This window comes from Epinephelus fuscoguttatus, linkage group LG21 (genome assembly GCF_011397635.1).
Source record: "Epinephelus fuscoguttatus linkage group LG21, E.fuscoguttatus.final_Chr_v1".
Lineage (NCBI taxonomy): Eukaryota > Metazoa > Chordata > Actinopteri > Perciformes > Serranidae > Epinephelus > Epinephelus fuscoguttatus.
In genome coordinates this window covers 37,707,569-37,721,678 of record NC_064772.1, presented here as the reverse complement: position 1 = coordinate 37,721,678, position 14,110 = coordinate 37,707,569, and the positions used below count along the sequence as shown (strand labels likewise).

At 43.2% G+C, this 14,110-nt stretch overlaps 2 protein-coding genes across 3 annotated transcripts in view; both read right to left on the bottom strand.

Annotated features, from left to right (window-relative positions):
• The window catches only part of LOC125882018 (uncharacterized), a 381,147-nt gene that overhangs the window by 243,534 nt on the left and 123,503 nt on the right, over positions 1-14,110 (bottom strand). The gene's annotated exons all lie outside the window — the stretch shown is intronic.
• The window catches only part of LOC125881973 (phospholipid phosphatase-related protein type 4), a 48,632-nt gene that overhangs the window by 15,349 nt on the left and 19,173 nt on the right, over positions 1-14,110 (bottom strand). For both annotated transcript variants that reach the window (XM_049565507.1, XM_049565508.1), the window contains exon 2: positions 5,921-6,106. In XM_049565507.1, the coding sequence (XP_049421464.1) occupies positions 5,921-6,106 (186 nt within the window). The remainder of the gene's footprint in view (positions 1-5,920; positions 6,107-14,110) is intronic.

Below are 14,110 nucleotides of genomic sequence, written 5' to 3'. Positions count from 1 at the left end.
AATGCGTTCTGTGTGATCGGGCCGTACTCGTACACTCGTCTGGTCTCCCTGAGTCGCAGCCTTTGAGCCAGGTTGTAAACAGCAACATATGAATCTTAGAACGCCGTCACCTGTGGCTGTTTTTAAGTGGGCGGTATCCCACAGCGCGGCCTATCTATGGCCCTCCAACGCTCTGCAGCAAGCCAAGATTGTTGGCCAGGACAGCTCCTCCCTGTGTAGTACACTCATACACACAAATACACACTCCTCCAGGTGGACACGTGGCGTTGCAGTGGGATACCTGGCTATCTGCACAGCACTGATGTCGGATCACAGATCTCTGCAGACAAAGAAGGACGGAAAGAAACGTGTGTCTAAATGTTTCTAATGTTGCACAGAGGAGTTTAACTGCTCATGTGTGTGAATTCTGTGCTGTGGCTAACTGTGATGTTAATATTATAGTCAGTATTTCATTGCCTACACATATTGGCCCTGTACAGCACGCAGTATCAGTTCATAGCTCTGTCTGTTTCCTAACCTCCACATTCTCCGTCCTCAGGCATTCATGCTTTCAGCCTTCATCCTCAACATGGATGGAGAGAGGAAAAAGCAAGGCAGCTACAGTGATGGCCAGAGGGGGATTATGGGTACTTAGATGAGGGCCGTCAGGGGTCTGCATAATACTGAAACTGACACACTGGACTTATGAGTCTCTGAACCAGGGTTTATCTGGGAAATGTACTCCATCTTTTGCTCCAGCAAAAAGGAAACAGCTGTTTCCTCTCCATTTTTTTTTTTTTACTTTTCTGGAATCTAGATTATTTCGTGAACAGACTGATCGTCCATTACATTGGCTAATTTTGACTGTTTTACTGTCTGTGTGATTTTACTGTGTATTCTTGTTAAGGTAAAAACAGCTACGCCATAACGACACCTAAACTCTTCACTCACAGCCAGAGAGCTGCTCCACCACTGAACCATAACTGTTGCATTTCAATATGGACATTCTCATAGGCTGCAGTGGGACACTCAGCACTAATAGAGGAATATTTTAATTATAACATTGAGTGATGAGGAAGACAGCGCGTCACATAAGTGCACGTTTTATTGTTGTCTATTAAAGTGTTTTTTTTAATGACTGAATAATTGAATGAATTTAGAGGCAGAACTGTGTTTGCAGAGTACGAACGAAGTAATGTAAGGAAATATTGGATGAATCTCATATTTCTGCATAAATCGTTTGTACGTATGGTTTAAACACAGATTTGTGTGTATGCACTGTTTGTGAATGAAGCTCTGTTTACTTTTGTCATTGTGAACGTACTTCGTGGGCTTTTCCCAAACCACCCTTTACACCCTCACCCTACTTTCAATCTGTTTACGCATTCACGCGCAGGGTTTGCCACATTGAGTGCTGTCCCAAACAACCTGGTGAGGAGTGGAGGTGGGTTATAAAGCCCTCCGACAGCGAGGCTACACCACTGCTGACTTACTGATCATGTGCAACACCGTATTGTGTTTGTCATAGAAGACGCTCCGTACAAATAAAGTTCGTAACCTGCTCAAACTAAGACAGACATTTATGTTGACATACAGATGTTAACATCTTAAATGTTACCCTGTACAAAGGATAAAATGTATCCTTCTCATTTAAAGCAACACAGTGGAGGATTGCATTTTTACTAGTGATGGCCAAATGAAGCCTCATGAAGCATTTTCTTTATTTTCTGAGCCCACTAGATGGCGCTTTTTGTTCAACAAAAGGATGAAAGCACACTGAATTGCCATTCTTTGCGCCTCTCTCTTTAAACCATGAGCGCCATCTAGTGGGCTCAGAAAATAAAGAAAATGCTTCATGAGGCTTCATTTGGCCATCACTGCTTTTTACCTCACGGGGTCCCCCTACAGACGACAACGGTCTTGTCTGTTACAACTGTTGCAAAAATCTTTCTGCGCGTGCATTTGTTTGACTACACAAGCTGGCCGTGTAATGTGCGATCATCACGTCTTCAGAACAGGTAAAGTAGCCTTACAGCATTTTGAACATACATGATTAGGCCGATTGCTTTATTTATTTATTCATTTTCGAAACTCAGAAATGAGTTGCTCTCTGCATGTCAGGGCTGACCTCCTCCTCACAGCGCGCACACACACACAAACTCAACAGAGTCAAGTCAGACAGCAGAGAGGCCGCGGTGCAGATGAAGGGAATATAACTTCAAGATTACTCTAGTTGACGACAACTACGCTTGTTACTGTGAGTAAGAGCGATAAAACCTCTGCCAGCCAGGCCAGTACTTTATCAATACATGTGATCAGCATGTAGAAAGCCATATTTCAATCGCGGTCGACACAAGCACATTAACATTGCTTTAATTGCAGTGCTCAATATGTGCAACAACTGTTAGGAAAACCATGCAGCTTATGAGCATCAGTGAAAAGCCGAAAGATGTTTACAAAGAAAAGAAAATACAGTACATACAAAAATTTGAAGAACATAAAATGGGAGATAGTTTTATTTTTCTGCATGGTTAAAAGTAAAGTTAAGTTTGCCCCAAAGCTTGCTGCTGTGTTTATCCCCTACACCTTGATGAAGGTGCGTCACTCAGCTGTGCAGGTGACTACAAACAGAGTGACACTTGGTGGTTAGGGTCCGGCTCTGGAGAGGCCCAATGTCTCAGCAAGTCATTGCAAGAATGAAACCATTTCTCTCATTTTCCTTCTTATCTGTTGAAGGAAAAATAAGCGAAAGGATTCCTGAAAAAATGCCTTCACATTCAGCTCCCGGGGTCATTACACTGGATGATTTTCAGTCTTACAGGACTCAAAGAACTGCAGAATCTCTTCCACTGTAACACAAACGAAACATTAAAAACTAAACTGTGTGTCTGCGCTGTGCTGTAACTCCTCACTGTCAGACACAGTCATCTGGGAGACAAAGTATTTAAAGCTTAGCCTGTTTTATTGTCAGCACAAAATGTAGTTGAGTTAGTGATTTCCCCACTAAAAGCGGCTTACTGTGAACATGCCCTGCAGTTTGAATAAGGAATTAATTCAGTGCTCAGCTTCAGAGGAGCGGCTGTAGTCCAGATGTAGCATGACCGTAGTCTGAAGTGTCTGATCGCATGAACACAGTGGTGATTAATGTGGCTGGATTTGTTCCACTGCTCACGACAACATCAGGAGAGAAGATGAATCTTTACTTGTCGCACGTTCTCAGCCTCAATCATCCACCTCAAGATGGAGACAAGCGTTCAAGGACTGCAACCCAGTCTCACATCAACACGTGTCACAACTATGTCGGTCTACTGTGCAGTTTCACAGTAATGGCTTTAGATGCCTTAAGTTTAATACCTCAACGTCGGCAAAAGCCACGGTCGGAGTCATTATGTTTTACAGGTGTCCGTCTGTCCCATTCTATCTCAAGAGAGGGCCTTGAGGGAATTTCTTCAGATTTGGCACAAACATTCACATGGACTCAACAATGAACACATTACATTTTGGTCAAGGCCATTGTGACCTTGCATAGGCAGGGCTTGATGCTAACTTTTTTCCCAAGGAGCACATGTGCTTAATGAATTTGTATACAAAATGTACAGAAAGTTTTGAACAAGTATTGCAATTTAATTTTGTCTTTAATGTTATTATCTTATATATATTATCTTTGCAATATGATTATCTTATATAATGTTATTACTATCCTAAAACATTCTCCAGGTCCTCTGAAACTCTGCAGGACTTATTTCCACCCTGCCCAGCAGCGGTACCGTGGCGAACGGTCCCTAACTGCGGGGAGAACGGAGCAGGCTTCCCTGGAGGTCCGCCACTTAACCCGGTCCGTCTCCTCCGCCACGCTGCCAACAGTGCGACTTATATTCACTGTACCGACAGTGGCTTGGAAAACCGCCCATAACCATGTCACACGGGGAAGAGGGAAGAGGGAAGGCAGCTGGAGTTCCTCCAACAGATTATCTGTTAGATTATCATATTTTTTTATTGACAAAAATATAGGCTGCTTCGGAGGTCACTATGACCTCACAGAACATGTTTTTTTGCCATAACCCATGAATTCATACACTAATTATGACAAGTCTGATTGAATATAATGTTAAAGTGATGATATTTTATAACCAAATGTCAAAAGTCAACTTCATAATTTTACAACTTCACACATACACTTTTCAGGCCGTCATATACAATACAATAAATGCAATACAGTGTATTGTTCACAAGCACCTTTCAAGCATTTGGAACGTATATGCATGTGTGTGTGTGTGTGTGTGTGTGTGTGTGTGTGTGTGTGTGTGTGTGTGTGCGTGTGTGTGTGTGTGTGTTTGCTCCCAGAAGCCTCCAAGGAAGTGATGACATGCCTGACTGGTCACAATAAATGTGCATGCCAGAAAAGTGTGTCTGGCCTGCGGTGGACAGGATCATAGCTGATAATACAGATCAACAGTCAGCGAGCTCTCCCAGCCTGGAGGGGCCCGTCCTGCCGGCCCACAGCTCCACTCACACTCCACGTCTACAATATAAGGACATGAGTGTGTGTGTGTGTGTGTGTGTGTGTTCTGTGTGTGTCAGTATTAGAAGGAATTCATGCCAGAGGCTTTTGATACAGTGTGTAGGTGGGTTAGGGTTCGGGTTTTTTGTGTGACGCCATAGCCTGACCCACCGGTCAAACGTACAAATTAAACAGTAACATAAAAATGGCAAAGAATTTTCACCTTGCAGTTGTATTCCTCCGCAAACTTGTCAAGTTGCAGTTACAGTTTACATCCATGACTGTGAAAAAATGGATGCTTCACAGACAGGAGACATATACAATCAGCATAGTTTCAAGGTGAACATCCAAGATTAGTGTCATCAATTCAGTATACGGCCAAATATCTCCCCTTCTGTTCCTGAGATATGACGCTGAGTCACGGCCAGAGAAGTGTTTTTGCAAAACATTATGATGTTTAAGTGAAGCTGACACTTGACCTTTTCGATAGAAAATGCTAACACTTCATACATTTATCCGATCAGACATTTGTATGAAGTGCTGTCAAAATCGGCTTGTGAATTCCTGGCCAAAAACATGTTTAATCAGGTCACAGTGACCTTGACCTTTGACCTCTGACTATCAAATTCGAATCAGTTCAATATTGATTCCAAGTGGACGTCTGTTCCAAATTTGAGGAAATTCCCTCAAGGTGTTCTTGACACATTATATTCATGAAAATGAGACAGACAAGGTCACAGTGACCTTGACCTTTGAACACCAAATTCTAAATCAGTTAATCCTCACCTTAAAGTGAATGTTTGTGCCCAATTTGAAGAAATTCCCTCTAGGTGTTCATAAGATATTGCAGTCATTAGAATGAGACAGACAAGGTCACAGTGACCTTTACCCTATGACCACCAAATTCTAATCGGTTCATCCTCACCTTAAAGTGAATGTTTGTGCCAAATATGAAGAAATTCCCTCTGGGTGTTAATGAGATATTGTAGTTATTAGAATGAGACAGACAAGGTCACAGCGACCTTGACCTTTGACCTACGACCACTAAAATCGAATCAGTTCATTGATAAGTCCAAGTGGACATTTGTGCCAAATTTGAAGAAATTCCCTACAGGCTTTCCTGAGATATCGCGTTCACGAGAATGAGACAGACAGACGCATGGACGGACAACCTAACATAATGCCTCGGGGCCATGGCTATCACCAACACACAAAGCACACAGGCTTCACACGTTCAGGATGATTACCACTTGCTTTGTGGTGTTTTACTCAACATGTTATTACTGACACATCATATTCCAGATAATGTCAATGTCCATCCCGTCTGTCCTCAGATGCAGAAGCTGCCACTACTTTCCCTGCACAGAGCGTTCGTCCCCGTGCTCGTCCCTCTGATCTAAGGTTAGCAGTTTAGTTTTCTGTCTCGCTGTTAAACCTTACCGTGATGGCGGGTCCGGCGAAGGCCAGGCTGAGCAGCATCAGCAGGGGAATGACCTCGTGGTTGGGGTCGATGTAGGGAAGGCTAAGGCTGCGATCATGGCAGTTGAAGCCAGACTTCACCGGCTTGAACACATCCGTCCACTCCAGGAAGTAGAGACTGACCACAGATGATACCAGAATCGGCAGCTGTTGATGGACACGACAGGAAAAGACAGAAAGCACAAGATGTAATGGAGTTCATCAACAGCAGAGGCAGGAGGAGCTTTAACAGACTGCCAATGAATAAATACATAGAAGAACAGGCAGTGAATGTCCCCATAACCCTATGGTTCAATGACCATGCTAATTTGATTTGATAATGAGGACGAAGGCATGGAAAATAGTTTTCATGACCTGAGGATGGAGCTGGGTGATGGAAGATGGCATGTGGAATTAATTGCTCTTCTGAACATCGAGTGCTTCCACTGAGCTCATCTCAAATCTTCTGTATGAATCCGCCTCATCCCAACGAAAGCAATGAGAAACACTTCATGTTTATTATAACCAGCTTGAGATCTCACTATCATAAAAAACCAATCATAACACAGCAGTTCAATCCCAAGCATGAAATAAAGTCAGGGTAATAAAGCTGCCGTTGATTTCTCAGTTGGGCAAATCAAAGTGCTTCAGCGGTCTGTGGAAGAAAGCCAAGCTCAACTCTGCAGAGGGCTTCGCTGGTTCTGTGTGGCTTTGCTTTGCTGAATGGCTGCAGCAATTTCACCACTGACCTGTTACACTGTCATGTCACTAGTGCGTATCCAGTCCTGTCAGGAGGACAGAGAGAGCAGAGCTGTGGAGCTGAGAGGACAGACAAACCCAAACTGCAGGCCACGTGAATGAAGGAGGGAAGCTAGAAACATAAAGATAGCATCTGTTCATTTCTATGAAAGCTGCTTACGAAAAAAGATCTTTGTCTCTTGCTGGTTTCAGTCTGTGTAGTCTCCAGAGACAGATATCTGCATATGTGCAGAATCTGTCGGCAGCGGGTCAAGATGTTGGTATTGGAAGCATTCTGGTTTTGACCAATCATGTTTGAGCAGGCTTTGGTTGCATGCAGGCAAACAGTCCATATGGAGAGCAAAGAGGCAGAACACATTGGCTTGAAAGCAATGTCAGAACCCATCGGCTATCGGCTCGAGACGGTTCAGCTTTTTATTAAGGATAGACCGATACATCGGCCGGCCGATATATCGGGCCGATATTTGAGTTTTTTACTTTACGCGCGTGGGTTCGTGGATTTATTTTTCCCTGGCATGATTTACAGACAGGCATCCACGGGCAGCTCTGTGTTGCCGGAAGACCCTGCAGCGCACATGCAACAAATCCTACTGTGTACAGTAGTTGTTGTTTTATTTATGCTTCAGCTTAAATATTTGTTTATTTTATGAAGACATTACTGGAAGATTTAAGAGCACTGAACTCTTTTTTTTATTTGAAGGTATAATAATAATAATAATATTCTACCTGTTCTACCTCAACTTTCCATCTTGTTTTAATATTTTTTACTGTTCAATAAACGTTTCTTATTTTAAACTTGAGACCTGTAATATTTGTTATCATTGTGTCATTTTTTTGATGTAAATTGAGGGAGCAAAAGCAGTATCGGCCCCAAATATTGGCTCAAGAAAATCGACAGTCCATAATCGGTCATCGGCTGAGGGTGATGGAAAAAAAATCGGTATCGGCATCGGCCCTAAAAAATCCATATCGGTCTATCCCTACTTTTTATTAGCTTTTTTCTAATTCATCAGCCTTCATATGAGAATATCTGTTTACAGAGACGAGCCGAGACCTGTCTCAAGTTGCTATATGACCTGCTGACAAAGACTGGCGCATGGAGAGGAAGTTTTGGCCTGGATATCTGTTGGTGGACGGAGGAAACTAATTTCGACTGCTTGTATCTGTGATCTCATTCTTTCGGTGACCACCCAAAGCTCATGACCATAGCTGAGGGTTGGGACATAGACCACCACAGTCTGATGCAGCGCCCCCATCACTGCTGACGCCACCTATCCATCTCACACTCCAGATCCTGAGATACTTGAACTCTTTCACTCGGGGCAGTAACTCTCTCCCAACCCAGCTCTGGACTGCCCAAATGTTATCGGACAGAATGGATCAAATCCCAATAGTAAAACAAGTCATTTTGGGTGGGTTGTGGCACTCAAAAAAATGTACCCGCTGATTTACAGATGTCCCTTTCAGCATATACGTCAATGAGAAAAAGTCTTTTTGGGCCACATGGCATCACATGATGGTGTAAATGTACTTTTTTGCCACTACGAAAATTGACTTCAGAGCCTGGAGCACTTCCTGGGGGCAACATGGCTGACTCTGGCACATTGTATTCTGCTGTCCTAATGTAATCAGAAAACTGTGCCTACTGTGTGTGACAAGCATCTTGAAAGAATACTTACGCAAAAAATGACCATTTGTAAATCCATTACGCAGCTGTGTTACCTTGAATCTATTAAGAAAACTTTGGTTTTCTCTCATGAATCCAAAAAAAGCCAAACATGCCTTATGAATTGAAGTTATTGGGGTCCACATTTAACAACAGCAACACTATATCAAAACAGATTGGAGCTGCATGTACAAACACTCCTCTGGTACATGTGCCAAAGTATCGTTTAGCAAGATGCTGAACCCCAAACTGCTCCACTGGTGTGTGAGTGTGTGTGAATGGTTACTGAGTAGCAGGTGGCACCCTGTATGGTAGCCTCGGCCACCAGTGTGTGACGTGTAGTGTAAATATGCTTTGAGTGGTCAGAAGACTACAAAAGCCCGTTACAAGTGCAGTCCATTTACCACTTATCCAGTCGTATGCTCGGCACTTCCCAAACACCTGCGAGCAGCACGCCCTGAGCGGCCTGAGCACACACTCAGACACACTACTCGGCCGTGCATGAGACTGTCTGGACTGACGTGTTTTATATCATCATCATCAATGTTTTACAACAAAAGCATGTGTTTGTGAAGTACTGAGCACACGACTGGATAAATGAGACTTGGATTATACTGCATGAGTTGTGTGACATTTTGTAAACAGATGTTTTGATACAGTTTTGCCGTGTTGAACGCTTACCCTTGCCTTTGTCAGATTCTCTGTTAAGAATGGAGGCATGCAGAAAAACCCAAAGTATTCTTCATGAATTCAAGGTAACACATTGTGTGTAGTTGATGTACAAACAGTTGTTTTGTACATTAAATGTTTGCTTAAAAATGTACAGGACCTTCTCAGGAAACAGTGATGTTCATATGTTTCAATGAGCTTATTGATATGATTCAAAGGCAGTCATTTTTGGAACCTGTGAGAAATATTTGTTTTGTGATACACCTTGTTGCATTGGCCACTAGGTGGCAGACTAACCTGTCTGTGACCCTAACAGGACATAGAAATGAGGGCGCTGGTCAGTCTGGCCCATGGTAATTGTACTCCACCCCCATTTTGTAGCAGAAACGCCTAAAATTAAAATGACTGTAGCTTCTGAACCGCTCTGACTACATGCATGCATGAGGTCGTGCCAGAAAGAAAACTCTCTGAAGTTTCTTGTGAAAGTGTCAGAAACACTCTAGGTGATACAGAGACAGAGTAATGGGCCTCTGAAGTCAGTAAAAAATTGAAGATTTTGCCTAAAATAAAATAAAAAATGTGTTTCAGGATGAATAACTGTCTGTGGCTTCATCTGAGCAGGTAAATGACACTGTGGGGCTGTAGGCACACTATCAATGAACACTTGTTTCAAATTTGAAGAAGACTGCTCAAAGTATGACCATTCTACAGTGTTTTTACCATGAAAAGATCCAGGCGGAGCTCCAAATGACAAGTGGGTCACTCTGCTTCAAAACAGTACTATCAGTGATCAAACAACACTCAGCCAGCTTCAAACATTGTACCTTATTGAAATCAGGTGTGATTATGATAGCTGATGTTGTTTATGACACAGAAACACCATAAAATATCACCAAATGATAGTGACAACGTGAAAGTTATGATCCCGCTAACAGCTCCACATAAGATCGCGAGTAATCCTGTAACTTTTCCCTGTCGAAAAACAGCATGACATGACTTGTCTCCACTCATCGCGATTTTGGACTTTGTGTTTTTAGGCTGCTCTGGTGCGAAATACAGAATAAATAAAAGAAAAACGATGTTATTGTTGAAAACTCGAGAGCTTCCTGAATCCAGCAACACCAAACATCACATGGTTTGATGACGTAGTGCGCCTGGGAGATACCATTTAACAGAGGAGGAGGGGAGCGAGGACGTCAGCGTCCTGGCAGAGTTAGAGAGGTTAAAGGAAAAGCATGTACGTGTGTTTGCGCCCGGTGCTGCTTCTGCTTGTGTGTTTTTGCTCTGTCCAGCCAGTGAGGTTAACAAACACCTTGTCTGTACCATTACTGCCGTTGCTGTCTGGATGGTGTAACACAAGCAACCAGTTCGTCCTTGTTGGAATGAATTTCATCCTGGGCAGTCTCTCGTATCAGCTCTCATGTTTCTGCATTGAAACAATATTTTTGCTTTATAGCCTCTCATAAAAAATCCTACATCACATAATCAGGGGAGGGATGGGCTGAAATGGCACGACTGAGTCAAGTAAATGAGACGTACGAGTCAATAAAACGCTGATAATAACGCTGCATATCTCTTGGGGAAACACGCGAGCACCTAAATTGCTCGGAGATATTTCTCACCGAGACTTAACAAGAAAATGAAAACTCGAGTATCGACGACTCCATTTCACAACTCAACACTGCAGTTCCTTTATGTCAGAACTTCTTCCCCAATGTTTTCTAACAACCCCCCAGGCGCTGTGGTGTCCTATTAAAGAGCACCACACAGGAGTGAGGTGCATGTGTAGGCAGAAAGCTGATGTGTAATTGAAGGCACTAAAGTGTCCACAGAGAACTGCAGCGAGGTGCGTCAGTGGGAGCTGAATGTGGCCTAAAGCACCACAGGCTTTAATACCCTGATTCACTTCTACACAGCGGCAGGTGCGCTGCTCGCTCAGCTAATGCTAAGTAGAGCAACATAATGGGGGAGGGCCCCACTAGGAGCCCAACACAGGGGGATCTCTTCAAGTCAACTCACTCCTGCTGGGAGCTGAGCCACTAACACACACACACACACACACACACACACACACACACACACACACACACAACCACACAGAGAGCCTCTGTTTGCACACTTCCTTTCTTTAATCGGCCTTATATTTCTGCCAGGGGTTTATTCACTGACACACTGGTTCTCTTGTCTTTCCATTTAGGCTTTCAATCACTCTCTCCTTTCTTTCCTTCCTCACAAAGAGAGAAGTTTCATTTGTTGAACCACTCAGTTCAGTAACATTAGTGGCACCTCAGGGGACGAAAGACGTTTGGACAGATGGGGGGCATCAAAAAGACTGTGGAGGAGAGAATAAAAACTATATGACCTTTAAGTCTATATTTACAACCTGACAGTGTTCAGAGAGATCTTAACCTACAGTGGCATGAACATTCAGAAGAAGAGTCCAATCTTCAGGCAGATTTAGGACATCTGGAGCAAACACATGAAAAGGAAAAGGTGATCCCATTGTTAGGTGTACCAATACCAACTAGAATGACTGCCCCCAGCTGTTTGCCTCTGCGCACCCGTGTCTCTGACCGTCTCCATCCATGTCAGTGAAAACATGGATGCTTCACACACAGAAGATCTATACAATCAGCACAGTTTCAAGATTAGAGTCACCAATTCAGTATCTGACCAAATGTCTTCCCTTCTGTTCCTGAGATATGACGTTAAAACATGATGATGTCACAGTCAAGCTGACCTTTGACCTTTTGACCTTCATTATTTCATCCTGTGAAATTTTGTCATGATTAGCCTATAAATTATTGAGTTGTGAGGTCACACTGACCTTTGACCACAAAATTCTGATCACTTTATTTGTCAGTCCCAGTGGACGTTTGTGCCACATTTAAAGAAATTCCCCTGAGGCGTTCTTGAGATACCGTGTTCACAAGGATGGGACAGTCTGAAAACATAATGGCGGCCATGGCTATCGCCGGCGTGGAGGCATCATAACAAAATCACTGGCAGTAAAACATGTGACTGTTGCTTAGCTGTTGTTTCAGAACCATGGACAGCACTGTGCTTCTCTTCACAGTACAAGCGAGGGTCCATGTCAGCCTCCGGCAGTTAACAGGACGGCTGGGACATGAGCTCACCGTCCTCCTCCTGCAGACATCGTGTTAAAGTGAAACTAAGAGGACGCTGCTGGGTCTGGAGTGAATGTCAAATATCCAACGTAAAGCTAATGTCACCATGGTGAGGCAGCTGCGGCAGGTGTGGAGCAGGAGATCAAAGCATGTGCAGTCGGCCAGTATCGCCGTCACGAAAAAAGGAGCTGCACAGGGACGTCCACACAGGGGTCCGTGCAGACCCTTAAGGGCATGGGTGGATGATGACGTTTATGTCACACAGACAAAAAACAGACCCTCGTGGACACGTGGAAACTATGAACTGACCCTTAAGCAGGATTTATACTTCTGTGTTGAATCGACGCCGTACCAACGGCATAGGCTGTAACCTTCACCAAAACCTGACATGCACCTCCCCAGAAATGTAACCACACGTCACAGTGACGCAGACCTCCTGTCTGTTTCTGTAAGCTGAAACCATTTCCTTCAGTGGAAGCAAAGCTCTGATTTACTTTTACTATACAGATGATTTTAAGTCTTGTGTGTGATTCATCCTGGCTTCATATAAGTATCTCTGCTAGCTGCTAGGCTAATTTATACAATGTAAAATGCCATAGGCTTGTGCTAATAACGTTAGCATGTAGTATTTGTGGGGAAATGTGTCCAGATAAAGACAAGTGTTTGTCTGTGAATGCGATCTGTGGTCGATTTGTGTTCTTGTGTTTGAAATTGTTAGTTGAATTGAAATTTTTATGTTCAACCAAAAACATAATCTTCAACTAATCGATTAGTCATGGGGAAAAAAAATCTGCACGTTATTTTTACTTGTGCGGTGGTGTGTCTGTGCCACTCTGCAGTTACACCTCCAAAACACTAGTCGGCGGTGGAGGACTGTGTTAAGAGCTGTAAAGTTTAGTTCAAATCAAACTTTATTTATATAGTTGATTCAAAACACACATTAAACACACGTTAAACACACATTAAACATGGCTTAATAGAGACAGTTTCAAACACAAGTACACAAATCAGCTTCACTACAACTCGCAGCATTCACAGACAAACACTTGTCTTTATCTGGACACATTTTCCCCACAAATACAACATGCTAACGTTATTAGCACAAGCCTATGGCATTTTACATTGTATAAATTAGCCTAGCATCTAACAATCTTTTCCTCATATGAAACCAGGGACAACAGCAACATGTACCAAAGGTAACGGCACATAATTTGGCTCCATTACAACTCACAACATTCACTGACAAAACAACTGTCTGATACTAAACACGTTTTCTCCACAAATACAACATGCTAACGTTATTAGCGCCAGCCTATGGCATTTTACATTGTATAAATTAGCCTAGCGACGAGCAGAGATTTCCTCTGCTCATATGAAGCCAGGATAAATCACACATACGACTTAAAATGCTATTTTAGTGGAGGCTTTATTGTCTTCACAATTTATTGTTTCTTATCTGTGAAATTAAAGTAAATACAAGCCTCGTTTCCACTGAGGGAAATGGTGTCAGCTTACAGAGACAGACAGGAGGTCTGTGTCACTGTGACGCTGAGCGTGAGGGTGGGCGAGTCCAACTTTATGTCAACAATGGGGGTGTTTTGAAAACACTCCATTTTCACAGGTAACTTAGCCTGTCCCCCCGCCGCAGGAAATAATGGATTAATCCTGGAAAGCTGTTGATGTAGCACTTTTCTCCTTATGAAAGTAACACGGCGATTATTCAACCAATGAGAATTTGGTCGGACGAGAGCAGAGCGACCAAATAATCGACTAGTCCACCAGGAGACTACAGCCCTAGAAACTGTTGCTATTAAACCATGTATAATGTGTGTTTTGAATCAAATCATCTTTACAGCACTTCACAGAAACCCCACCGCACAAGTATAAATGCTCGTAACATCATAGGCCATGTGCGTAGGCTACGGCGTTGGCTCTGCATAGAGCTGACCC